Source organism: Passer domesticus, chromosome 12, assembly GCF_036417665.1.
Source record: "Passer domesticus isolate bPasDom1 chromosome 12, bPasDom1.hap1, whole genome shotgun sequence".
Lineage (NCBI taxonomy): Eukaryota > Metazoa > Chordata > Aves > Passeriformes > Passeridae > Passer > Passer domesticus.
The window spans coordinates 13924875-13952066 of NC_087485.1; the positions used below are offsets into that span (position 1 = coordinate 13924875).

Consider the following 27192-nt stretch of genomic DNA (forward strand, 5'->3'; position numbering starts at 1 on the left):
ATTTGCTTCTCCGCAAACCGAGGTTAGCCGGGAGGCTTTGGCTTTTTGGGAAGGAAGGAGCCCTGCCCCGGCCCGCTGTGTGCGATGGATTGAGGCGTGCCCGGCTGCGCCCCCAGCCAGGTCCCCGCCCGCAGCCCACATAGATGCGATGGAAAGTCGGGGGCTGTTCTGCACCCTTTGTTACCTGATGTTCAACGCTCCTCTGCTGTTCATTGTCACCGGTGAGTAGGGAACTCCGGCCTCCTCCCGCGGCGATGCGCCGCTCCGGGCACAACTCGCTGGCGGGAGGCTGCGGGGCCGTCGGGGCTGCGGGTCCGCACCGAGCTGCAGCCGCCCCGCTGCTCCCGGCCCGGCCTCCCCGGCGTGCTCCGGCGGGGCTGGGGGCAGGGAGCTGCCCGGGCAGCTCCGGCAGAACAAGGTGGCACTGTTGGGCCGCAGCTGCCGGCAGCGCGCAGCGGAACGGAGCGGGCGCGGCGGGCGCGCAGCCCGGGACAGTCCCCGCGCCGCTCGGCGGGAGGGGACAGCGGGACACCGCTGGCCTGTATCGAGCCGAGGGCTTTCTTAGCAGGACATGGGGGGGGTTTAAGTCCTCTTCAAACTTTCCACTGAAGCCGCGGCTGCAGGGTGACAGGGGCCGGCCCGGCCCTGCCCCTGGTGCGCAGTCCTGGATGCTCAGCCTACCCTGTGGTCCCTGGGCTCCAGGAAACCTGTGTCGCGGTCAGCACTTAGCTCTTGAGCTTAAACAGCTCACGTTGGACTGAAAAGGACTGATCTTGCCTTTTAATCTCTCTCGTTAACCAGCCCTTGTAACTCTATCTTCCCCTCCCAGCTACCTTTACTGAAGTTCCCAAAGATGTGACTGTTAGGGAGGGAGATGATATTGAGATGCCTTGTGCTTTCCGAGCCAGCGGATCCACCTCTTACTCCTTGGAAATCCAGTGGTGGTACCTTAAAGAACCAGCCAGAGAACTTGCACACGAATTAGCCATCAGTGTCCCCGGCAGCAGGAGCAAGGTAATACATTGCTATGGAGATATATCTCTTCATCTAATGCAACATGCTTAGGCAGTGATCAGAATAAACTCAGCATTCCCAGAGTGCTTCCTCTGCCCAGTGCCAGCTGCAAGTAGGAAGCACCAGTGTGCTCAGGCCCTCTGAGGAATGCAGGAGTACAGGGCATGCACCATGAGGGACTTCATGTCAGGAAAAAAGATCAGTGCTTTAAGGACTGTAAACAGAAAATTATACACGTTCCACTGCAAAATCAGCAATGGGGGTCCCAAGAAAAGCTGTTGTATGAAGTGTGGACAAGGCAAAACCAGTGCTTCTGTGGAGTGAGTTGGAATTACTGTTAAAGGTGGGAGAGCTTCTGCTCACTGATAGTGCAGAGAAAGGCAAGAGGGATACACCTCTCCGTTGGTATATTAATGTGGCATCAGTCTGCACCTACAAAGGCACAGCTACTTGTCCACATCTATACTTGTGTCCATATCTGAAGCTCAGCAAGATGTTTTCAGTCAGATGTAGCAATTAAAATGCATGAAGCAATTAAATCTTTCGTGCCTTTTGCCCTCCCCCTAGGAAGCCACTTGGTCTGAGGGTAGACTTTAGTTGAAATTTTTCATCTGCATTTCCCCAGCATAAGTCAGTTCATTCTACACCCCTCCCCAGCAGAGCAAAGACAACTTGCAGGTGCCAAACAGGGCTGTACAAGGAGTGGGGTAAAGCAGGACTTGGAGGCTGTGCTGCCCTACTGTGCAGGACATGTCATCCTCCCCAGCCCCTGTCCTCTGTGCCAGCAGGGTGGCCCGCGGCAGCCTCTGTGCCTGTGCCAGCTCCCCTCTCTGTGGCACGCTTGTTTTCCTGCAGAGCTCAAATAGAGATGCAAAGCATATAGACACTGAGCTAATGCGATGCCGCCTAGCTGGGGAAAGTGTAAGTCAGTTGTCAGACTGGGAAATAAATCGCTTGGATTTAAATGTCTTCTTTAACCTTATATAAAAACTGTGAGCTGCTTTTACAATAAATGATGACAGAGCAAGCCTGGAGAATGATGACCGTCTCCCTGAGAGGCGTATCAGTGAGGTCTGAGGCATCACTTAGGTTTACAGTGGTTGGCTGGAGACAAAAACATAACCAAATATGAAATGTGCTGCTGTGATACCTGCTCCCAGGGTGTTTCAGGACTGAAGCTCTGCCCTGAGCCATGCAGGATCCAGCTTGCCCAAGCCCTTCCCTGCTGTGCTGCTGGTGAAGCGTCTTCCCCAGTGTTTGTCAGTGACTGTGAGCAACAGAGCATGCAACAAGCATTTCTTTGGCTGCTGTTCACACCCTTGGGGAAGGCAGCGCTTCTGTGGGGCAGCACGGGAAGTTTACCCAAACAGTCCCCCCAGCTGAGCACTGGTTTGCTGCCTTCCCCACCACCTGGGGAACTGCCCTGAGCCACACAGGCTGTGTGAATGGCAAGCTGAGAAAGTTGCATTTATCCATGTCCTGTCCTTCCACCGGGGTGGGAATATGAGCATCCTGTTGATGTGCTGGCAGCGCTGAGTCTAATTGCCCTTTTTTTTCCTGTTCTTTTAGGTAGCAAATAAGGATGCAACCAAAATCAGCGTAAGTGCAGCTCGAGATGGGTGCACATCCCTCCTCCCATGCAGTGGGATTCGCTGCATGCCCCCTCATTTCCTGACACACGAAAGCAGCTGGGCGCACCGGCAGCCGCGCTCCTGCAGCACGGCAGGAGGGTGGCACGTCTCCCCTCCTCGGTGTGCCGGGGCTCAAGACGCTGTTACCATCTGTTGCTGCTTTTGCAGTCACGTCTCATTCCTTGCAAATCCAGAGGAGGTGGCGCTTGCCTTACAGCCCTTCCTTAGCCACGTTGGAAAAGGACTGTGGGCCAAAGCAGAAGAGAATCTTGCCTTTTTTCCCCAGCCTTCTGCAACCCTCAGTCTCCTGAGGCGACCCCTTCTCGGGCTGTCCCGCAGGAAACACCTCCCTTTGCCTTGGATGCGGCCCGGGTGCCGCTGTCCCTGTCCGCGGTGCTGGGGACACGGGGCAGCTCCTCGGGCCCGGAGAGGGCACCTGCGGCCAGCGGGGCGGGGGGCGACCCCGGGGGCTGCGCTTTCCCCGGGGGGGTCGGGGCGCTTCGTGAGGGCTGGGGCGGGAGACCCCCGCGGGGCTGGTGGCAGAGCGCTGGCGGTGACAGCTGGGAGGTGGCGCGGGAGCGACGGGGACAGGGGCTGGTTGTGGACAGCGCCCGCGAGGTGGGGCTCCAGCAGCGAGGGCTAGGCTCTGCCCGCTGCTCCGGGGGGTCCAGCCCCGCTCCGTGCCCCGGCAGCGGAGGGCACGGCGCTGGGGCCGGCAGGGCCCGGGCGGGGCAGGCCGCGCTGAGGCCGCGCTGAGGCCGTGCGCTCTCTTGCAGACGGTCCGCGTCCAGGGCAACGACATCTCGCACCGGCTGCGCCTGTCGGGCGTGCGGCGGCAGGACGAGGGCGTCTACCAGTGCCGCGTGTCGGACTACAGCGACGACGAGACGCAGGAGCACAAGGCTCAGGCGCTGCTGCGCGTCCTGTCCCGCTTCGCCCCGCCCGACGTGCAGGCGGCCGAGGCGGTGTCGCACATCCAGAGCGGGGCGGCCCCGCGCCGCCACGGCCCCGCCGCCCGCCCCACGCCGCCGCCCGGCCCCGCCAAGCGCCCGCCGCCGGCCCCCGCCCCGGGCGGCACCGCCGCCAGCGCCACTGCCACCGCCGCCACCGCCACCGCCTCGACGGCCGCCGCCGCGGCCTCCTCGGCCTCGCCGCCGCCCGGGCAGGCCGCCATCCTCCGCCAGCAGCACGGGTCAGGTAGGGCGGGCGCGGGAGGGACCCCGGTGCCCGCAGGCAGGCAGCCCCGGCACGGCCGCTCGCTCGCGGGTCGGGCGCTGTGACCCCGCTGCCGTGCGGGACTCTGTGCGGCGCTGAAACTGAGTAATCGCGGCCGAGGCTGTTGGCACAGTGCGCTTAGGTTGTCCCAAAGGCCGGGGCTGTGCCTTGCCCCCGGACAGGAGTGAACACAGGCTGGGGACATGGGTCCGAGTACACGGCTGGGACCTGCATCCCTTTGGTAGGAGCAGTGGGAGGCCCCACGGTCAGAACCCCCTTGCAGCTTTTCGGGTGCAGTGTTTGAAACAGTAGCTGCAGGCTCAAGTGAGCAAAACACCGTGGATGTTCTGCAGAGAATTTAGCTTTGCAGAGAATTTAGATCAGTGAGTGGCTTACAGGGCTGGTTGTCCCAAGCAGATGCGAGGCCTGTACAGAGCAGGATGCAGATTCAGAAGGGAAATGTCAATTGCTGTGTAATGAGCTCCACATCTGAATTAATGGCAGGATAAGAATTGGAAATACAGTGCTCTATAACGTTTTCCAAATGTAAACATCATGCTAATGCTGATTGTCTATCAGTTACTACTGTATTAAGTTATTAATGCCACATTACCATATTGTGGTTTGCCAGAGAAGGCAGTTATAAACCTTTATTTATCCAATGACAGGCATGTCTGGGACGAAGAACATAGTCTTAAATCTGCATTGCAAAAGTGTTTCAAGCTTCAGAGGTGTGGTGCTGCTCTGGCTGGGCTTCAGCTCTCCCCTCAGCCACTGTCACTTAGCTAATGTTGAGCAAATGTCCCTGCCAAGTTATCTGTGGAAAAGGGAAACAATTGTATGCACTAACTGTGCGGGGAAGGCCCTGAGCTCCCCTCTCTGCTGAGTCTCTTCTGACGCAGATTCATAATCTTCACGCAGGGAAGTTCACACTTCTTCCTGATACCTCTTCACACTTTCTGGGCAAGCAGTTGCAGGTTTTGGCTCACAGTAATGGAAATCCTTCCTATATGGGTCACTGTCACCTGCTGGTGCTTTACAGGTGCTGTGTTTTACCTGGCTACTACCTTTTCCTGTTTTCTGAATAATTTAGTGCCTTTCTTCTGTAGAAGTACATGTGAAAGATTTTGCTCCTTATCATTCCCAAGACTGAGGTGGTTGTTCATTGCTGTCTAGTGGTAGATAAGGTGATAGTTCCTGAGATCTAACTACAGGTGCTTGTGGGCATTTAAAGAAGTTCATTTTGCATTTGCTGAACCCACTGACCCCCAAGAAATTAAACCAGACACTGTTACGCTCATGATCTATTGTTTTTTGTTTGGAAATATCTGCTTTCCTCCAGGACCCCAGGGCTGGGGCTTGTTCTCATGTTTCCTCTCCACTCTGTGACTGTGAGAATTCCTGCAGTGTTTTGCAGTGTTTTCCATGCTGACAGTAGAGGCTGGCTTTAGGACTTTGCACTGTGCACCCTGCCTGCTGAGCCCAGAGCTTATGTGGTGCATGTGAGCTGAAACCAGGACGGTGGAAGTGCAGCGGGCGCAGTTCCACGTCAACAGATGGATGCGAGCGCGTGCTGCCAAGACAGCATGTCACATATGCCTGTTAGGGCAAGACCTCCTGCCCAGATCAGCTAAACTGCTGTCTGTCCTGATTTTTTACGTCTGTGGTTTGGGATATGGCACTTCTGCATCGTTTCTAGGCTGCATTAAAATCTGAAAATAAACTGGTGGTGTTGTGGCCAGCAGTGGAGGTAATGGATTGATTTGAATCAGTGAAAAAGGTATCAGAATACAGAAAAACATCTAGTGGGGGTGTCCAGGTGGAGACTGATGCTGAGGGCTACAAAACTGGCCAAACAAAAATCTGGTGCTGTGAGCTCCCTGCTGGGCACGCTGGTCTCTGTGAACAGTGCCACTCTGTGGCAGCTCCAGTGCTGGAGAAAGCCAAGTCAGACTGTTCCTGTTCCTGTACTGACTGAAAAAGGTGTAAACCAGCACCTGCTTTTGTCCCTATAAGAGGAAGGTAATTAATCCTGTATTTTGGTATGGTCCTCTTGTAGAAATAATGCCTTTTCACTCTGCTTGAATCAAGATCTCTCTGAATAACAGGCTTCTCCCTGGTGCTGTAATTTCTGTACCTGTGGTAGTTTGGAGCTGCCTGTAATTGTGAATCAATAGAACATCAATCACAGCATGGCTTAGGTGATTTGCAGCTGAGGGATTTGACCCTCAAAAATTCCTGATTCAGCTACTTTTTGGATCAGAGTCTTGTTACCACAAGATGTCTGGTTGCTTCTGTGAAGCAGATTGCTGCTGTCCCAGTCCCCATCTCCTGAGTACTTTAGAAAGACTGTCTGGGCCAGGATTCGGTCTGAAGAACAGAGACAGCTTGGTGTAGAGGCAAGAAGTCTTCCCTAGGCCTGAATAGAGACCTGGATAAAATATTAACACGGCAGTCAGTGTGATGAGGGCTGGCAGGAGTATCACCTGTTTTTGTGAGGAAAGGGAAGACTGGGGTCTCCAGTGCTGCCCCTCAGGTTGGATAAGCACTAAACTTTCTTCATAATGTCCTAAAAGAAAGTGACATCTTAGACCTTCTGAGTTTCCCATTTGTATGTTAAAGTGGTGTTCTTTAGAGCTACCATTAGGTACAGTAATTATTGTTCTCCATAAAGAATGCAGTTGCTTTGTAGGAAATGGGGGTTTTCCCTTTATTTACTTCTGGGAACCAGAAGCCCTGTTTCAAGTCCACCCCTGTGAGGCAGTGTTGTAACTAGTTTTCCACCCAGTAGGGCCAACAAATCCAACTAAATCTTTGTTCACGAGGTGTTTAAGACTGCAGGACCTAACTTTGTGTTGCTGTATGAGTTATATCTGCATAGCAGCATAATACATATTATTATATGTATGCCTCATTATCCTATTTTTGAGCTCCATAACACATACAGATAAGTACTTGCACCAAATCTGTGTGTAATAATTGAATAGTCTGATACATTTACAGTATTTAGCATTTCTAAGTCTTTTCATTGTACACAGGGATATTTCCTCTGTACAAAAGCAGAAATGTGGTTGAACAATGGATTTGCTATCAGCAATTAAGAAACATCCTCATTTAAGGCACTGGAGAGCTCTGCCTGAGAGCTGATGGCGTGGCACTAGCTACAGTGTCCTGCATGAATTAGCCTCTAATCCTATTTTCCTTGCAATGGAAATCTTCCCAATACTTTCAGTGTAGTAGAGAGGGTCTCTATGTACTTGGATTCCAATAAACATGATTATAGATCAAATGCTACATTGGGATGTGCCTGCAGGGCTCTTGTTGACTTCACCTGCTGCCCCAGTCATGCACCATGGAAAAGTGTGATTCTTTACATCTTCTAAGTGAACTGAAACATGAATTTATTAGGATAAATGTGTCTGTTACTGAGATTATTTAAAGAGCAGAGAGTCTCATCTGACATCTGGGTATAAATAGAAAATCCATTGTTTTGAACATCATCTAAAATGGTATTTGGCTGAAATCTGTGTCAGCGTTATGGTATATAAGGTAATAGATCCAGTATAACTGACAAATTCACCAATATGCCACAAATATTAGATACTTAAACAGAATTTTTTCTGTGATGTTTAACCAACCATGTAAAAACCTGGTGTTGTGGTCTCATGGAAGCCTAGAAAATGGGATTTGGGCTGTGAGGAGACAAAGATCTGCTGGCAAGACCATTTTTAACACTATCAGAGAAGCAGGCATCCATGTGGTTCTAAATGAAATAATATTGAGCTTTTAGTTAAAATGCTTGTACACAGATGGAATCTTACACTGTAGGAGAAAAATGGGGCTGTGCATGTGAAAATGTGCACAGTTGTTAGTGTTTGGAAGTGCTCCTGGTTTTTACTGGGTAGAGTAGGGGGGATGCAGGAGCATCACTGAGTGAAACACACGGTATCTCTGTTTGTAGTCCAAGTGTTTGAGACAGATAAATGACACAAGAACAATAACTGACTTTGTTGAGTCATGTGACAGCTGTGAAATTAAATATGAAAACTTAATTTTAGATCTTCTAAATTTAAGTCCAGTGCCTTAGTTGTGAGACTAACTTTGTCATCTGATGGTGCAGTAATAAACAAGGATCTTCATCCTGACCTCCTGGGAGGGAAATTGACTGTATTATATCCCACCAAATGGTCTCCAAAATGAGTCCCTGTGTATTGGCTTGGGGGCAATTTTTAGTTTAACTTCTGAGCAGAATGCAGATCAGACATTGCAGCTTCAAATTCCCTTTTATTTGTTTGATCTCTAGCCTCAAAGCTCAGAAGTGAAAGCTTTAAATAAAATAAACAAAGATGGGAGTGTGAAATAAGAAGCTCTAGGAGGAACACAGGCTCATGTGTTATGCACTGATGAAGTGGTCATGTCAAGGAAGAACATAAATCTTCACTCCATGCCTGTCCCTGCCCTGCTCCAAGCCTTTTATGTCTGAGGCAGGAGGAGCTCTCTCCTGGGCTGCTTGGCCGAGATGGAGCAGCAGGTGCCAGCCCTGCAGCCCCTGTGCCCGTGGAGCTCGGCAGGGCAGGGCAGGCACTGCCAGCCCACCTGGGGCAGGAGGCCACGTGGAGACTCAGATCTCTGTTGTGCTCGAACAAGCAAGAGTCTGTGCAGCCCAGAGACAGCAGAGGAGGGAGAGCAGTGTTTTATTGTGTGCAGAGCTGTGGCTGGTCAGGGGGACTCTGTTCGAGGGGCTGTGCTTGGGTTGGGACTAACTTTGGGGTAAGGGTTTGAGTTCAGGGCTCTTCTGGCTTTGTCAGAGCTTTAATGACTCTCTGCTAGTTTGAGACACAGCCTGTGGAGCTCGTTTATGTTTGATAGATGAACATTACATGAAATAGCAAGAAAGGAAAGTCTGTGATGCTCTTCAGCTCAGGCTCCCTGCCTTTCCCACTCAGTAGTGTCTGGGTCTACTCCACTTCCCCGTGCTTTTTATGAGACCATGTATGAGCTCAATTCTGATGTTACTTGTAGTTAAATGCAACCTGGGTCATGTCACATTTTCCTTTACATTAAATAAAGTAGCAAGATAGAGGCCATAACTGAATTATCAGGCTGACCTCCTAAATGTCACTGGATAATAAACATGCAAAAAGAATTCTCATTAAATACACATCACTAGCACTTTAATATCTAGGCAAATTAGACTGCTTTGGGGACAAGTGAGGTCAAATATCTTCTTTTGTGTCTGTGTAATGTGGATTAATTCTCGAACTGGACAAAAGCACTAACTGCTGTACTGTGTCACCTCATTATCTAGGGCAGAAACAAGCTGTGCCTGGGTGTTTTTGTACTGTGGAAATGCAATTTATTTGAGTAACCTCCTTTCAGCAGTTCTTGCTTGTTCCCCAGAGGACAGACAAAACTATTCTACTCCAGCCTGTTCAGTGCCCTTGAAGAAATCCGAATATTATTTGAGTTTCTTTGAAATCTTTAAGTTAAAGATGAAAAAATCTTCTAAAAATATTGCTAAACACAATGAAGGGGGTATTACAGGTCTTTTTAGTGAATGTTGAAGCTATATCTAACACTGGTCTAGATTTCTGTATAAGATTGATTCATTAGTGAGTGAGAATTAGAAATTTATATGAAGAATGGCTTAGTGCACCCACATGTGTTTTTGCACGAGCAAACAGCATTTGGGGCAGGTATACATATATAGTGCTAGTTCTTTATACATTGTTTCAATAGATACTTTGCAAAACGGAGTCTTAGTTTGCAGCACCAGCTAACTTTGTATCTTTTATGAGAGGCAGTAATTGTTTCTCACTCCCCACCTCTGCTATACTGGTGCAGTTTTACTGATGTGTAAACTAATGCTTGAACTGTGCTGTCGATTTATATAGGTCCCTGACAGTTTAAAGCTTAGAAATGCCCAGACAGCCTTACTGGTACTGGTTTTGAGAAGGCTTTTAGTAGTGTGGGCTGTAGTTGGAAAGCAAACACAGAGTAGCCTCTACCAAGAAATGAATCTCGCAGTAGTCCTGCGTAGGTGTTTCTTTTTTACTTAAGAGAGCCTGACAGGACTGTGCTGGCAATAAAAGGAGGTAGCTTTGGATTTTGATTTAGCTTTGCTAAAGCAGTAAGAATGCTGTCAGGCTCACTATTGCTGTTTACTATGTGTTTTTTAAAATTAGATAATGGTGGAGCAGTCCCATATGTCAATAATAAACAGTTCAAGTAGGTTTGTATTGGAAAAAATGGGGTTGTCAGCAGAATGGTATTATTTGTCACAACAGCAGCTAACAACCAAGCACTTTATATTGCTAGGCTGTTATCAGCTGGGAGGCAATTTTATTAGCTGGAAAGAAGAGCAGTTTGGCAGAGCAGCAGCCGTGCTCAGCAGAGGGGTCTGTGTGAGCCAGCTCGAGGTGTGCCGGGCTGGAGGAGGGAGCTGTGCTCACAAAGGAGCCCAAGCACTCCCCACAGCAGCTGCTCCACCCTGCCCCTGGCTGGGAGTGAGGCCTTGTGAAGACTGACCTAGAACAGAGACTAGACAGAGCTAAAGTAGGTATTTATTAAGAGGTCTCAATAGATCTACCTGGGCAGCACAACCCAAAATGGCTAAAAAAATGGATGACTGATCACGGGGTCTCTCACTTGGATAAGTTTTGGTCTATTAGTGTATTGGGGCTAATTGTCCAATTACAGCTTTAGCTTATGAAGTCCAATCCTTGTTTTTTCTCTTTGGTCTACCATTGTTTATGCTCTTGGGCTTGAGATTTGGATCATTTGTCCTTGGTCCCCACCTAGAGCAGGAATTGTTTTGTCTCCCTGCTCTGTGCAGAGAGCTCACCATGCCCTAATATGAAGCCCAGACCCACACACTAAAGCAGCACAGAATCTGAAAAATATAAAAGCTAAACCTGAGGCATCAGGAGCAGGACATCCCTGTGTGAGCAGGGAGAGGCTCTGACTTCTAAAGCAGGCAGAGCACAGGGAGCTCTGTCATAGACATTGTCTCCTGTTCCTGTTTTGTTACCATGCTGCTCAGGTGTTCAGGAGACATGGCAATGCATCACCTGAGCACGTGGGTTAGTAGTACACAGCGTGGTGGTGCTGAGCTCATGGCTGGGCTTGGTGATCTTAGAGCTCTTTTCCAATTCTGTGATTCTATGGGTAAAACTCATCAAACTCAAATAATTAAAATAGTTTACTGATTTATAATTTTTTAATTGGCCTGCTAATCTGAATCCCTCTCACGCTGAGGAGCTGGAGACTTCACATGTACAGAAGGTATTGAGGAATGTCCCATGTCCACAGTTTTGTCAAATAACCCCTTGCTGCAAAGCTTGGCACCCCTTACACCTAGGGCACAGCAGAGTCTTTAGTTAACTAACACCTAGCAAATACCAGTCATTGGAAATTACTGGAGATTTGGAGGGTCTCTGTGGGTCAGTCCCAAAATGCCACTGTTTGTTTACAGCAAAAAGATGATTCCTTCTTTATTGAAATCACAGGCTCTGCTTTTTTTCCAGGGACATGCTTTCAGTACAGCCATTTTTCATGTGTCATCATGCATTCTGCTAATGTACTTAGCTCTGTTTTTTAAGTATGGACAGGATAGGGTTATTTAAAAAAAAAAAAAAAAAAACAAAACCTTAATCTGCACTTGCATCTGCTTAAGTTTAGTAATTCTGATTGGAGTGATAATTACAACTACATTGACAGCTTGTTCCTAATCCTGATCAAGTCAAAAATACTCTAAAAACAGTGAAGTGAGAACCACAGTGTCATCGTCTTTATTTCTGGGTTGCAAATATTTACAACTTGTACCAATTACAGAATGTGAAATCTGTGGTTCAGTCCAGTGGGACTCATTGTTAGTCTTTTCATAAAGTTCCTATGGAATTGTGTGACCATATCTAGCTTGCCTGCTTTTCTTCAATATGACTTTTCATTCCTCCTATTTATAATGCAAAACCTGAGAATATGCCCCAAACTTGCTTCAAAGCTCAGTACCTGAAACCAGCTCCCAGTATTTTTCATTGTCTTGTGCTTTGGGCAGTTTGAGTTGTGCTTTTGCCACTTATGTATATGGATATGCTCTGGAATTGCTCACATAAGAGTACAGAAGAAGGAAGTGTAGGACTACCTGCTTATTTACCACCTGAACTACCACTCATGCAGTTACTTAGTTTTCTTTATTTTAGCTTAGAATTAATTTTCCACCAAATTTCATTACAAAGAATTGTTTGTTTCTCTCGTTATTCAACTTTCAGGGAATGAATTAATGGTTCTTGGTTTTGTTAATTTTAGATCATGGAACTGCAGAAAATTCTGGAAATTAAAACAAATTCATAGTTGCATGCTTTGAGTGTCTTAATAAGAGGTTTGGCAAGGAGGGATGATCACACCGATACCAAAGCAGAAATCTGTTTATGTGAGGGTAATACAAAGTAGAGAGCAGCTGCAGGTCTTAAAAGAGGAAAGTTACTGGCTTATTTAAATGCAAACCAATAGAAAGTGAACTGTATCATTTCTATATAATTAATTATTTCATTTTTAGCATTCAGGATGCATTTCTGTTCTCCATTGACACCATCCAGAGCAGTGTTTCCTTTTGGAGCTTGTTATAAATGACTCCTGGTGTTGTCTTGAAGTTGCTCTCTAATTTCTCCCAAGTGGATATTTGGCATGGTTTGTTTGGCCCTCTCCAGTGTAGAAGAGATCCCAAGAGCAGCCCCAAGGGCCTGGCTCCCTCAGCTCTGCTGGGCTGTGTGTGGGCACTGCCTGCCCCCAGCACAGAGGTGTTCTCAGGCACATGCAGTATTTGAAGAAGCAGAGGGAGGCTTTGGTAAGAGTGCTGATTGTTCTGTTCACTCGTGGCTACCACAGAAGGGAAGTGGGGATATTGAGGGAAAATATTTCTCATATTGTGTTACCCTATTTCTTGTAACTTTAGTGGGAGATAGTTTTTTGCCAGTGTGTTGGCAATGAAAACTGCATATTTCTCTAGGAACCTAACACTAGAAGTATTTGTGTGTAAATACAGGAGTATTTCTTGCTCCACAGCAGATATGCATTTCCCTGCATTCATCAAATCCACTAGTTCAACAACTCTGTGTGTGATAGCTGTTAATTCAAAAGTGTTGTGCTGGGCAGACCTGCAGCAGCTGTGGAATGGGTCAGACCAATTGTCCATTTAATCCTGTACCTTGTGTCTAATGGTGTCCTTATGATCCAGGAGAGGGAAGAGCCTCTGTAGAGGATCACAGAGCACTTGGCTGGGCTGTGTACCATGAGCGTGTTTGGCAGGGACTGTCAGCACTAACATTTTAAGGAAAATTTGACCTTAATGAGTCTCAGTTAAAATGAGCTCTGTTGAGATCAAAATCCACCTCAGTAGTTGCAGGTGCCTTAAGAAACACACCCCCAACTCCTCTCCCAGTGCCTGTGCCTGTCCTGTCCCACAGGCACTCACACATTGAATTCCAGCAGAGCACTGCAGTGCTTCAGAAAATCAATACTGCAGAAGGAATATTTTTCTTCTCTTAGCTTCTTATCAGAACCAAACTTTTATTTTTGCATCATTTCCTTGCATGACTACACCTCTCTCTCATTTCCAACCAATTTATTTGTTTTGTAATCTGTAGCCTTACTGCTCCCATGCTAAAACACTAAAGTCTAAAAAGCCAAACCACTAAAACACGAGCCTCCTGTCCTAGGTGAACTTTTCAAGTTGTCACATCAAGAATAGTCAAAATTAAGAGCCAGGCTGCTACAAGGAATTGGCTTTTTCCTCAAATACACATATTTATTTTTCTACCTACTCAGGAAGTTTGCACTCTGCTGCCCTGTATGCAGCTTCTGCAGTTAGCAAGCCTTAAATTCTGCCTCACCTCGTTGTTTTCAGGTGAGTTTAGCCCAGCACATAAATATATACAGGTGTGGGCAAGTAAATTAGTGTAATTTGGTGTCCTCTTTTCAGGTCTGCTAAATACTCCAAATGCAAATGGAATCTTATTTGAAATATTAAAACCTGTTGAGTTTTCAAAACCAGGACAGGAGGTTTTCAGTAACTCTTGTAATGTGGGATTTTGGCAGTTCACCTCAAAACATAGGCCTCAGTACTGCAGTGGATATTTGGAGAGAGAATGTGGAGAAACAGTGAAACTCAGGTGTGTTTGAGAAGACCTAAAATGATGACAGAGTTTTACAAAACCCTGGTCAGTGTCTTCTGGCCAGTAAAATTGCTTTCAGCGTCCTGGAGAGTTTGAGGCTCTGGTGTGGATAAGGAAGTGAAATGTGGGCATTATCATGAAGGGTCTGGAGGGCAATGCTGGTAGTTTCACCTGGCTGTGTGAGAAGATTTACTCCTGACCTTAAAAACCTTGATGTCATGGATGAAGGAGCACAGCAGAATCACAAGCTTCTACCTGCATGGTTGTGTAGAAATAAAAACATATGCTGACTTCTGTGAGGCATTTTCTTGAGATGAGTTACGGAAAGCTGTTCCAAAACTCAGCAAATCATAAATAAAAACTGTAGTGGATAGAAAACTAATTTTGTCATCATGCCTTCTAGGCAGGTTCAGTGGCCAGCAGAGCCCATGCAGTTGCTCATAAATATGTGGGAAGTCACTGCTGCTGAAATTAGCTCCACCAAAAGGCAGCTGAGGAGCTGTTTCTGGTTGTGCCTGGGCAGGATGATCCACAGCCAGCTGAAAGCCAGGAGCAACGGGGACATCACAGTTAGGTGGCTTTTTGTACCAGTATTTATTTGAACGACAACACCTCCTGTTCCAGGCAGGTTTGAGCTGGGAGGGTCTGCTAAAATCAGCACAGGCTCTGCATGCACTTCTGCACAGAATCCTGGAGAAATAGCTCCTGGGGAGCAGTGGGAATTTTAAGGCATTAGGTATAAAACAAAAGATTAAAAAAAAGCAAAAATGTGTGTGTGGATTGTGCTGGAAGTACTTAAGAGTGGAAGAGTGTAGACACTTTATAAGATCTTGTCTCAAACTGTGGAATAGTTCTAATGGGGTGTAGCTTATTATCTCTTTGGTTCAGTAAGCGTATAGTGACTTTAGTAATTGCAATTAAAAACTTCTAAGAAGCTCTTGGGTTTGAAGTTGGGTAAATTCCCTTCAATTCAGTGCAAGTGCTCCAAATGTGTGTCAGTGAGTGAGAATCTGTTTTATCTAGGAGGTTATTGTTTGTAATGATCCTTGACTAGCAACACACGTAAAACTCCATTTTTTTATTCTGTAGATATCAGAACAAGAACATGTATCAGGCACAATCTAAAGTTTCTGGACTGAGAGAACAGATCAATCTATGTGGTCACCTCTTAATGAAATGCCAGTTTTGAGGGCTTTAATTGGGCATTGTTCTGTAAGGAAATAGGCCAAGGCTAACAGGTCACTGCATAAAAGGCAGTACAGAGAAGTGTCTTGTGACACTGCCAACCAGGGCCCCAGCTCCATCATCAATAGGCAGTCAGATTTTAGGTGTTATCTCATCTTTCAAGGAAAATAGGCTACTGATGTCTTTCAGCTTTTTATTATATGGGCCACTGCATTTTACCACCATCTCAGAAAGAGACATCAAAGGATTTTTCAGATTCTTTCTAGTAAGAAAAATAGGTGACTGCTGGAAACTGTGGGTTTTGACCATTGGTTAAATATAGCTTGTAAAAGAATCATCCCATTTTTTCTGGGTGTCACAAGTCACTTGATTAATTAATGTTTATTTTCAATTGAACTCTTTTAAGTCAAACTGTGATTAATTCTGGCATAAAAAAATATTACATAGAAAATTGCAGTAACACACTATTATGTCATAAATTGCAAAGAAGGGGGAGTGATGCCAGAGAGCAATTCACCATACATGAAGAGAACAATTTGTTCTTGTTCTGCATGGTGGTAGACTTTCCCTTTTGGCCATGAGCATATAAATATTTTAAAAGCAAAATTGTAAGTCTGTATAGTGATAAATAAGCTTGCAATAACAGTGCATCAAATGAATATTCAAAATATCAGTGAAATGTTTTCTTGCAAGTGCCTGTAGTTTGCAAGTAACTGTGAACTCCTGATTTAGGGTGTCTGGATAAGAACCCTCTCTTCTCACACCTGGGTCAATCATGTGTCCAGATCCTCATCCTCAAGCCCACATTTTGTTTGTTTACATCTACAGATGTAGCAATTTATTAACTAAAAGTCAAGACTTCCACTACTGCAGTAACAGCAGAATTAAGGACACTAAGTTCAGTTTGTTGTTGAAATTATTTTTCTGGTCTGCTTATATTTAGAGGGAAGAGAATTCTGACATTCTGTGTGTCCAACACTGTGTAAAGTCTTGGAGCAGAACAGCACTGAATCAGTATGAAAAAAAAGAAGCTTGTATGTAGTGTTCAGTAAGAATAATCACTTTCAAATAGTTTTTTTAAACTATGTTTCATTTAACTGCTGAGATTTTGTTAATGGAGTCTGAACTCACATTCTGCTGTCAGAGAAGATGGACAATATAGATTAAAACAACAGTAGTTTCTACAGAAGGAAAAGACTGTTGAATTCACAGTTCTGCATTGAAATTTAAACTAAAACCAGTACATAAAGGTAAAACCAACATAGAAATTATTTTGGTAGGCAGGCACACAGGTTGTGACTGCTTTCTCTTCAAAGCAGAAACAATCCTAAGCTGGTGTTCCTGGCAGCCCTTCAGCACCATAGCAGTAAGGACACTTGAGCTTCAAGAGCCCATTTCTCCAGGTTGAGTTTCTCAGTGTTTCCACAAAAGCACATCTTGCTGTCTGAGCAACTGGCAGCATCTCAGACTCACGCCCTGTTCATTGAAAGCAGGGAAAGAATGGGTTCTCAGCACCTTCAGGTTTGATCATCATAAATATCCAAGGCCAGCTCTTCCCTGCAGTGCTGGGCAGGTGTGGAATTGGCACGAATTTGGCACCACTGAGCTGTGTGCAGCTGCCAGGAGTGTCGGCTGCTGCCGGGCTGCCCCTGCCATCCCCAGGCTCAGGGGCCAGTGACAGCACATGGGGATTGTCCTGGACTGGCCTTCTTGCAGCTGTGCCATGTCCCAGAAGAGAGAACTTCCCTGCACACACTTCTAGTGTCTTTTTGCAATGAGTTGCAACTAACTCCTTTAGCTGCTGGCGTTAATTGTGTTTGTTAATGATTTTTCAGCTTTCAAAACAAAAATCCTGTATTCATCTTAATACCTTGCTGTTACTGTGCAGGCAGTCCTTAGCACGTGTTTGTGCATGCAGGGATTTAATTAAAACCTTAATAACGAAATAATCACCACACAGTCTGGGTGTCTGTGAGATAGCACTGTGGGGACATTTTTTGAGTTCCTCAATTGCACACCACATTGCTGTGCAGTTTTTGATGCTGGGTAATTGTGCTCCAGCATTGCTGGTGAGGTGGGTATGGATTACGAGGCAGCTGGAGCAGCGAGCCCAAGAGCAGTGCTTTGCTCAGGCACTCTTTGAGGCATTTCCTTTGATCGTGCCACAGCTGGGAGACGCTCACATGTCCTAGAGACCAAGACTAAAGTATTCACATTACCATGCTTGAAGTGAGTTTCCTAAACAGAAGTGCCCTGATTACTTTTTCAGAGATACAGAAAACTTATTTTTAAATTTTTCATGCTTTGCAAAGTGTCTCTCTCAGTCTGGGTGGCACTCAGTGTTTTGGGCACTGGTCACTCCTGTAGGTTGGGTGTTCAGCAGAGAGGAGGCCTCTCTACAGGTGCCCCTCTGCAGGGCAGATTCCCACTGTACTCCTGCTTTTGTCCCACATCCATCACATCCATCCCATGCTGGTGACAGCTGCACATGCTGATCCTCCCATGGCTCAGGAAGGTGTCCCCAGGGACTTTTGGGCCAGGCAGCTGCTGTGGCCCAGCCTGGCCTTGTCTGTGTGGGCTGAGCCAGGCTCAGGGAGTACCAGGTACCTGTGTCCTAGCCTGCAGCACTGGCAGGGGCTGCTCCAGGGAACGGGGCTGCTCCAGGGAACGGGGCTGCTCCAGGGAGTGGGGCTGCTCCAGGGAAAGGGGCTGCTCCAGGGAAAGGGGCTCCTTTGCCTCTGCCCTTGCCCTTGCTTTGCCATCAGCACAGCAATGGCCATTTCAGAGGTGCACAGCAGAGCCTCATGCCTGTGTGTCCTGCTCTCTTGGCCAAGAGACCTTGGCCCCACAGCTCAGCCCTCCCGTGCCAGAGAGAGGGGCCCCACCGCAGTGCACAAAGCACACACCTTTTTGTATCTTTTCAGCACACATTGCTGGAAAATAGAAAAACTGAGTGAGTATAATGGTGTGCATGGGTGTGAGGCAGGAAGCCCTGGCAGCTGCAGCAGGAGTGGCTGCCCCTGCTTGCTGTGAGCAGCTGCCTGGGTGTGTCCTGCCCCCTGAGTTAGCTCATCGCTCTCCTTGGGACAGGCTGACAGGAAAGATGTGTTCCACGCCTGACCTCTGTTTTTCTATAGCTCCTGAGCACATTTTTAATTTAAAATTCTGCTCTTTCCTATAAAAGGTAAAGAAGATGTCAAGGTCTTGCTGTTCCCATTCCAAATGGAATGGGTTCATGTCCTGTTAATCAAGAAGTACAGACGCAGCATTTGTCATTTCCCTTTAAAGTAATGGGTGGTTGATACCTGTCATTTCTCAAGAAACTATATACCAGATCATGGTGTATTTATAGAAATCTCAATTGCTGGTAACTTGGCTGAAGCCAAGTTTAGGCATACCATTAGTAACACATAATGAAATGACCTGAGTGGAGTCAGATTTGGGAGGGGGAGGAAAAAGCTATTTGAGTTGAATAGCTTGAGGATGCTGTTTTACTATTAAAATTAAGCTTCTGACCCCTGGCACTGAAGTGATAAAAATGAATCTTCCTATATTTCTCTTTTGCATTTAATCTTCTATATTGGAAAAGATAAAAAATCAAATCTGCTTCTCTCCCTTGTCTCTTTCTCTTCTAGGTACAGGACCTATTTATGCTACAGACCCACTCCTATACATGTCCCTGTTACTACTGCATAAGCTTGTACATTTATTAGTAAACCACTGACGGACTGCTCCCTCCACTCCTCCTCAGCCAAACAGAAAGGAACCTATTTAATAACAAACAAAACCCCTGACAAAGAAATCCCTACCGTTTTAAAGATGGACAGAAAGAGACTGAAAGAAGCATGATAAATTCTACATGGGGGGAAAAACATATTTTTGGGGATGCCACAAGAAAGTAAACCACATAGAATAATGCATCTAGTTTCCAGACTCTATGGTGTAAAGCCCTGCTCTGTGCATGGCACTTATGATTTCTCTATTTTAATGTAATATTTTTTCTTTTCTAAACCTTTCCTCTGACTCTTCATTTTGCACGAACTGTTGAGCAGTTATCTTTATGACAATATGTAAAGATGTTGGGTCAAACCCTTCCTAAGAAAGGAAATATTTTTAGTAGATTATTGTGTTTAGGTTTTTTGGATTTCCTTTTTCTTTTTTTAATTAAATTATTTCTTTTGGAGACATTAAAAAGGTACATCTTACCATAATTAATATTCACTGTCAATAATATTTATTTTTAAATGAAGATTGGAAACAAGGTAAGACATTTGTTTATAAACTGTATTGTATATTGCTGAATAACAGTTGAATAAAAAGATTTTGAAATAAAGTTTTTACAGATGTGTGTGCCTTTCCCTGTGTCCTGAATGTCCCTGAGAAGGCTTGATGGCTGCATGCCTTCCCTACCTTGTCACAGCACAGAGACTTGAGGAAAGATGCAGTACAAATAAAATGAAATTGAAATCAGTTATTTTTCAGACACCCTCAGCTGGTGCCAAAGCCCACAGCAGAAGGTGCAGGCAGCCAGTCCCAGGCTGCAGCTGCCTTCTCTTGGTGCCACCAGTTATCTCTGGGCAGTCAGGGCAAGATGTGGTAGATGGACAGTGGGGCAGTGTGTGGCATTCAATGTAAATTGCTTTGGTTTGCCCCTGGCCTTTCTGAAAAAAAGGAGAATCAAGCAGTGGAAAATCAAAATAAATCATCCTGGAATGTTGCGTAACCTAGTTCCAAGATTTGTTTAAAATATATTCAGATTTAATAAAATGCATAATTTTGTCACTTTTCTTACCCAGGTGAGCTTCCTCTAAAGAATTTTTTTTTTTTTACAGTAAATAGTTATTTTTCTGTTGCAAAATGCTTGTTTTTCAAGTGAGCCAATAAGATGACTTGGTAAAGAAACATGACCTTCGTTAGCTGAATTTAGTGAACTGCCTTGAAATTTCCTATGCCTGACTATGACTCTTATCCTGTCACTTGTGTGGCATTTTAGAGAGGAGTTTCCTTGTGGCAAAGGCAGAGTGCCAGCTCCAGTGGCAGCAGGACTGTGCCTGCAGGAGCTGCAGAGCAAACACAGGACACGCCACTGCCTCACCTCAAACCTGAGTCCTGTCCTAGAAGGAGGGCAGGAAGGGATTGACATTTTCCCAGGTGCTCAGAATTTCTTTTTTCTAGGGCTGCCAGTGACAGCCAGGGATTTGTGCCACTTGCACTCCCTGGGTTGGAGACCAAGCAGATCTGTGTTTGATAGGTGTACTACACTGTGCTAATAAAAGCCTCTTGCACTGGGACAAACTCACCATGGGGATCCAAAGGGAATAAAATCAGTTATGTTCATCCCATTACTGCCAGCTGCAGGATTGGGGAGCAATCCATAATCCTCCCACAAAAAGCTGAACTGCTCTTGGGAAGAACAAGGAGGAGGTGGTTGTTGCCAGCCTGGAGGTGCATCAGAGCATGAGACACTGAAGAACGCAGTCCTTGGCTTCCACGGGAGAGCTTCCAAACCTGGAAGGAAAAGGTAGGTGGGAAAAAGATTAGCATGTTGGACCATGTCTAAAGAAATACCAGCATTCCTGTGTGGGAATTGGCCCAAGGACAGTTACTGCAGCAGAGGTGTGCATGGAGCCTGCAGTGTCAGGAGAGTTCCAACCCCTCCAGCAAGGGCTGGTCACACAAGTGAAACCTGCCTGTGTTTGGACTGGGGCATCTGGCCAGCTCTTCATTGCTGCTGCTGCTTTCTGAAGGGCACAGAATATTTCTCATGGCCTCAACTTCCTTCTAAGGGAGAAAACTAATTTTTTTTTCCACAAGAGGAAGAAGAAAATCTGCCTAAATTGATCTAAAGAAATAGCTGAGGCTTGAAGCAGTGAAGCATGTCTGTCTAAAAGTGCTTCTATGCTTCTTTTTCAACTTCAGCCCTACCCCACTGGTCTCCAAGTAAACAGGTATCTGCTTTGCTCTGATATTTTTATTCCATCACTTGCAGAGTACATTGTCTCTTAAATTACAGACTGTGTGGTTTGGAGGAAATATATCAATCATCTTGAGTTTGTCCTTCTCTTTCTTTTGTGGCCTGTTACCTGCAAAGGGATGTGGCAGCAAGTTTTGTGTGTAATGACAGGAGTAGAATTACCAAGGTCTTTTAGACTTTAATCTCATTAAAGGTGAAAAAATACTAAATCTGCAACTAAAAGTAACTTTTTTATCCTTTCTGAGATCAGAATTAAGCATGCCACGGTAGGAACAATTCTTATATTCCAATTCACCATAAAACCTCAGAAATAATAAACAATAACCTGAGGATTCGATGAAAAATCTCTTCCAGCAAGAGCAAAAGGCAGCTTTTCTTTCCAGTGAAGACCTGTACACCAGCAGAGAGAACTCATTCCCAGAACACAGAATAACTTCAACAAGTGAGCTTGCCTTGCTTTACCTTTACCTTCACCTTCACTATGTGAAGGTAAGTATTGCCTTTAAAAATGTGCAAAATGAGTCCTTCAGGTTTTGGGGCCATGGTTTCCACATTCAGGACAGGGGGTTTTTTTTTGCAAAATACACAGCCTATAATTGGCCCCATATTCCTGTAGTGCAGGGAAAATAAGTGGCTAAAGAGGAGACTGCAGCTTTCAGTACAGTATTTAGTCTTTAAAAAGCACTTAAAGGAACGAGAAACATTTTGAAGAGAAATTGTAAAGAATTTGGAGCCTTATTGCTTGTGAGTGTGTTGAGAACTTTTGCTAAAACATCTGTCCTTTGAGAGTGCTCTTTCTTCTGAAAAGGGCAACTGCCTCACTTCTGCTGATTGTATTTACAAAGGGCAAAGTGAGGTTTTGCCGTAGCCTTAATGGACAGAGGCTAGTGGCAAATCTTGCTCTTTCATAAATCTCAGCATTCCTCGTGGTGTCTGCTGTCAGAGCCGATTAGGAGTAAGTGCCTGTGCTGCAGAGCCGTGGGAGGCTGGTGTGGCTCCTGCAGTGCCACACCAGCCGGGCACAGGCTCCCCCAGCACCGCGGGCAGCCCCGGGCCCCTGCCTGGGGACAGCACAGGCTCCTCGCACAGCCAGCAAGCAGGCAAGCATGAGGGATGGCTGTTGGGGGCCAGAGCTGAGTCATCTGTAATATAATCATAAGGAAACACACATTTTTCCTGAGAGAAAATCAATAGAACTTTGCACTTTTCCTTGTAATATTTCCAGTCTGCGCCATCAGCTGCAGCTCGCTCACAGTTATACTGCCATAAATTCACTGCGAGTTAATGGATTTCCACAAAAACAAATGGATTTACAGCAGTGTAACAGAGCTGCTGCTGCAGCCGTGCACATGTAAAAATACAGGGAACAAAAGTAGTTTGATAGCACACAGGTGACCTTCAAAGTGCCAAGACCTAGCGAGTAAAAAAACAAAATTACCCAGTTTGTTGTGTGCTCCTTTTCTGGCAAAGTTCCCGAAGAAAAGAGCCTGCAGTGCTGAAAGCCTCGCTGTGCGTGGCAAGAGGGCCAGACCCACTGAAGGGAAGATGGGTGAATGAGCAGCTTCACGCTGTGATGGAGAGTGCAAAAGACTGTCTGAACACGTCATTTGTCATTCCCTGCATAAAACATTTTGGAGCCTAGTCTCACTTAGAATTAGTAAGTAAGTAAATAATGTGCTCCCAAACTTGTGTGTCAAAACTAGGTTGGTTAATGTATGAGCTGCTTCCGTTGCATTTGTTACTCCACAGCAAATTTCATGCTTAGCCAGAGGCTGGCAAAGTTCATTTATTCATTATCCCCAAACTTTGGGCAGTTATTATTCAAACGCCCCTAGTACATCTATTTAATAAGAAGAGAACAGAAAATTGATGGGATCAGAAATGTTAAAGTCTTAATTAATGCTTTTAGCAAAGACTGATTGGAGGGGGGTTGTTGTGAGAATATTAATGCGCAGCAAGCGTGTCTGGCTGGTGTCACTGGGCAGGGGGAGGGCTCTGGCAGCCCTGCCCAGGGAGCTCTGCCCCTGCAGCCTGTGAGCTCTGCACCTCTGGGACACCCCCTGCACCACCCCGGGGCTCTGCGCCTCCAGGTCGGGGAAAACCTGTGCTGCAGGCCTTGGGGAGCACTGAATACCAACATGGGGGAATTACTGCTGCTAATGGGTTTAAATGGTAAAACATCCACTTACAGCAGAGTAAAGATGGAGGGTGCTTTATTTTCTGCTCTTTCTGGGCTTCTGTGATGTTTCTGTGCAGTTCTGCAGATCCTGTGCTGCAGTGGGGGCTGCTGGGCAACTGGGAGCTTTGCTGTGGGCACACGGGGACCAGGTTTGGGTTTTGTTCATGCAGGAGCAGCTGCAATTATTCCACAGGAAAATTAACAGGCCTTGAAACAACAGGAACAAGATGAAGGCTTGAAGAATCCCAGCAAGAGAAGCCATAGGGAACCCCTGCATCAGCCTGTCCTGCCCCAGCACAGCAGCTGTGTGTGACAGGGATGGGGAGGAGGGAGGAAGGGCAGCATGGGGGTTGTTGCTGAGTTTAGACCAAGTTATAAAACACAGCAACCTCTGCTGAGTAAAGATGGATAATATTATAATTAAGCCAGTCAGGAAAAACACGTGCTTCAGATCTAGAACAATGACAATCCAAAATTTAGCACTCAACAAGGTGGCTTTTTTAAATGATCCATGCTAATGGCAATGAGTGGATTGAAATCTCCTATTTCTCCTCTGGTGACTGCCCACCTTTGAATTATAGCAATTATGGACATTGCAAGTAAAACTCAGTTACATTAAGAGTTGAATCGAAGAGGACTGTGATGTAGAGCTAGTGAATGGATTTCCCTATTTGTTGCATATAGATTTCCTTTCCTGTTATTATTGAACTGGTTCTTAAATCTCATATGGAAAATCATCTGTAGTGTAATGCAAACTAAACTACCAAGATCTTCATAAATAATTCAAACATGTTCACAGTTCAGTTGAAGATTATGCTTTCCTAACAGGAAATGTTTGGGATTTACTGTGGGGAAGATGGGAAAGGGGGTGTTACTTTTATTTCTATTCCATGACCAGATCTTTCAAAAAGTTTCATTCATCTCTGTGTTAGTATTATCCTTGAAATAGGAAGCAACAGGTTAAGTCTTTGGGAGCATTATACAGGTGAAAAAACAGATGACCACAGAAATGGGCTCTTATTTTTTGATTTTATTGTCATTTCGCTTGGAAATCTGAAGTAATTGATTTCTTTTAATAAATTAAAATAGTAATCCTTTGTTACTAAATATTTTCAGGCTCTGAAGTTGCTCTGACCATCCAGTGAGTATTGTGACTCATTTTGGGTTTCAGGGTGATCAACATAATACCTAGGCAGGTTGATATTTAGGCTGGCAGTCAAAGTCAACTGTTTGGCAAAAAATTAGCAGCAAATTTCTGATTTTCAAGTGTTGTGTTTTTATAATAGGTTTTAATTTTTTATTTTTTTTTACAGAGTCTGTCGGTATTAACAGTCTTGGTTAAACATGAGATTTAGCTCTAAATTCCCATGGCAGAGCCTCTTTTTAATGCCTGTGTTGTAATTTATTTACTTACTGTTCTGGACTGTTGGATTTCAGTGCTTCCAGAGTTGTCAGAGTTGATCCAAGTGATGGATACCTGTCAGTGTGTCATTAACCAACTGTCTTGGCAGTTTTACAAATGTGTCACCAGCCCCTCGGGGAGTGTGTCTGTGCTCTTGGGCCGGGTGTGAGGAAGGTCGGTGCCAGGACTCTGACACCCTCTTGGCTTTGCCTCATCCTTCCCTCAGGAGAGCAATCTGGTGGTGGCTGTGACCCAGAGAGGAGCAGCTTGGCCAGATCTTAGCCAAGGATCTGAGAGCTGAATTCGCCCTTGGGAATTAACGTCTCCTCTCCTGTTGTCAGGCAGCCCTGGGCTGGGGTTTGTGTGTGCTCTGAGAATCAGAGAGAGAGTTCTCTGGAGCCCACGGAGCACCACCAGCATGGTGCTGAGGACTCCTAATTTGTCTTTCTTTTCTGGGATCCCCTGCAACGCACTGAAAGCAGGATGGCAGGGGCTGCATTAGCAGGCTGCCAGCCACAGCCAGTGCTGCTCAGGAAAGCTCCTGCCCAATGTCCCAGGGCACAGCTCAGCCTCACACTCTGGGCTGGCAGGACAGCCACTGCTGCTCCCCGTGCTCTGAGCAGGCAGGAACAGTGGGAGCACAAGGAAAAGCCACCCATCTCTTCCTAAAGGGACCCTCAAGTGCCTGAAGATTTAAAAGCCTGTTTTCCCTAGACAGTGATCCTGTGTGTGTGGCAGGAATTTGGATGCTGCTGAAACACCCCCCAGTGCCATCCCGAATTTACAGTGCCCCAGGAAGCCAGCAGTGCCCACCTTCCCAGTGTGTCTCACCCTGACTGAGCCCAGCAGTGCGTGAGCTCCGGAGCTGCACTTGCTTGGGAATGTCGATAAACCTTGGGACAGAGACACGGTGTGCACATCTAAACCCAAGTCAGGCCAAGGATAACTGTACTGAGTGATGATCTAAGCTGGACATGCCTGTCAGTGATACCTGGTACCCTGAGGGGAATGCAGCACTTGAGAAAGTGCACAAGAGAAGCTAAAGGCAACGACAGTGAAAATTTACAGTTTGATTAAGGAAACATCAGTTACTTTATGGTCTTTACCAAATACACTCGTATTTGTTATTCATTTATGCTAATTCAGTGCAAGACAGTAAAAATACAATCATTCAGTGCTACAAATAATGATAATAGTGTAATCCATTTACAGAGTGCCTGGATATAATTTCAACTTTTATAGTACAGTGGTATGAAAGTCTCAAGTTAGTTAAATGCACAGCAAGGTGCTAATTGCAATCCTGGTTAGAATGAACCTGCGTTGATGGTTAAGTCACTGATAATGACTTTGCACCCAAGCTAGCCAAGAACCACACAGCCAGACTCCTTATGACATCCTTTAATAATGAATAACCCTGGCCTTTCAGTCTCCAGAGAAGCAAGCAGGGTTTGACAAGACAGGAAGACCAAAACTGAGTACCTATTAGTGCTTCAATCCTGGAGGAATTTGAGGGTGTGGTCACCTCGCAGTTCCCCAGCACTAGGCAGAGACAGAAGGTGGGCTCAGCACAGAGCAGTCAGCAAGCACACCAGGCTCCTGTCAGAATGGCAGTGTAACATGACTTAATGACAAGACTCAGTAAAAGGAACTAAATCCAGCTTGCCACAGCGTCAAATGCAAGTAGCTGAACTTTTGCAGTATTTTTAAAGAACATAAACTGCCTTTATGAACCAGAGTTAATTATTTAATGACCAGAGAGGTCTTACACTACTTATGCTAGACTAAAGCATTTCACTAAAGAAAACCATCTCAAAAGCAAATGCAAGGAGTTTTGCTGGGTTCAGAAAGTGTTTGTCAACCTGCTTGTAAATGTGTATGGAAAAGTCAACCCAGTTTAGGCTCATTACCCTGGGCAATTCAAACCTTGCCACAGCAGGTTTTTTGGAGCACAGCAGCACCAGAGAAAGCCCTGCTCACGTTCAGGGCCATGAAATGCCATGTGTTCACATCTCCCTTCATTCAGTGCTCATCTATTGCTGCTGGCTAGGGAAAAAAAATCCGTCCAGTGTGTTGTTTACAGCCAGGAGTGCAGCTGCAAAATGGTGAGGGGAGCCTTGGGGACCATTTACCTGGGAAACAACCTCACCTGCTCTGGGGGCTCAGGGCCACGAGAGGCACCTGCAGCACGGCCTGCACAGGGAATGTGCTCAGCAAGTGCTGCGGTCACGCTGAAACCGTTCATTTTTATTTTAGCAACACTTAGCATTCCCAAAACAGCCGGATGGAGCTCAAGGACACAGGTAAATAAGCAGGAACAGCGTGATTTGACACAGCTCGAAGTTTCACTCTGCTCTAAAACAAGCTTTTCCCAGTGGAGAAAAAGGGGGTGTGGTTTTTTTCTTCACGTGCTGAACCAAGAA

At 46.0% G+C, this 27192-nt stretch overlaps 1 protein-coding gene and 1 long non-coding RNA gene across 3 annotated transcripts in view; one reads left to right on the forward strand and one right to left on the reverse strand.

The window, feature by feature from the left end:
* Positions 1-19551, forward strand: VSTM2B (V-set and transmembrane domain containing 2B). The gene is made up of 5 exons (XM_064386544.1): positions 1-221; positions 830-1014; positions 2584-2613; positions 3422-3842; positions 18853-19551. Exons 1-5 carry the CDS (start codon positions 149-151, stop codon positions 18939-18941), a joined length of 798 nt encoding a protein of 265 aa, XP_064242614.1. The 5' UTR covers positions 1-148; the 3' UTR covers positions 18942-19551.
* Positions 19488-27192, reverse strand: part of LOC135279295 (uncharacterized) — a 17261-nt gene continuing 9556 nt past the window's right edge. For both annotated transcript variants that reach the window (XR_010346593.1, XR_010346592.1), the window contains 4 exons: positions 26252-26368; positions 23381-23546; positions 22630-22759; positions 19488-20725 (listed from right to left, as the gene is read on the reverse strand). This is a non-coding gene — a long non-coding RNA (uncharacterized LOC135279295). The remainder of the gene's footprint in view (positions 20726-22629; positions 22760-23380; positions 23547-26251; positions 26369-27192) is intronic.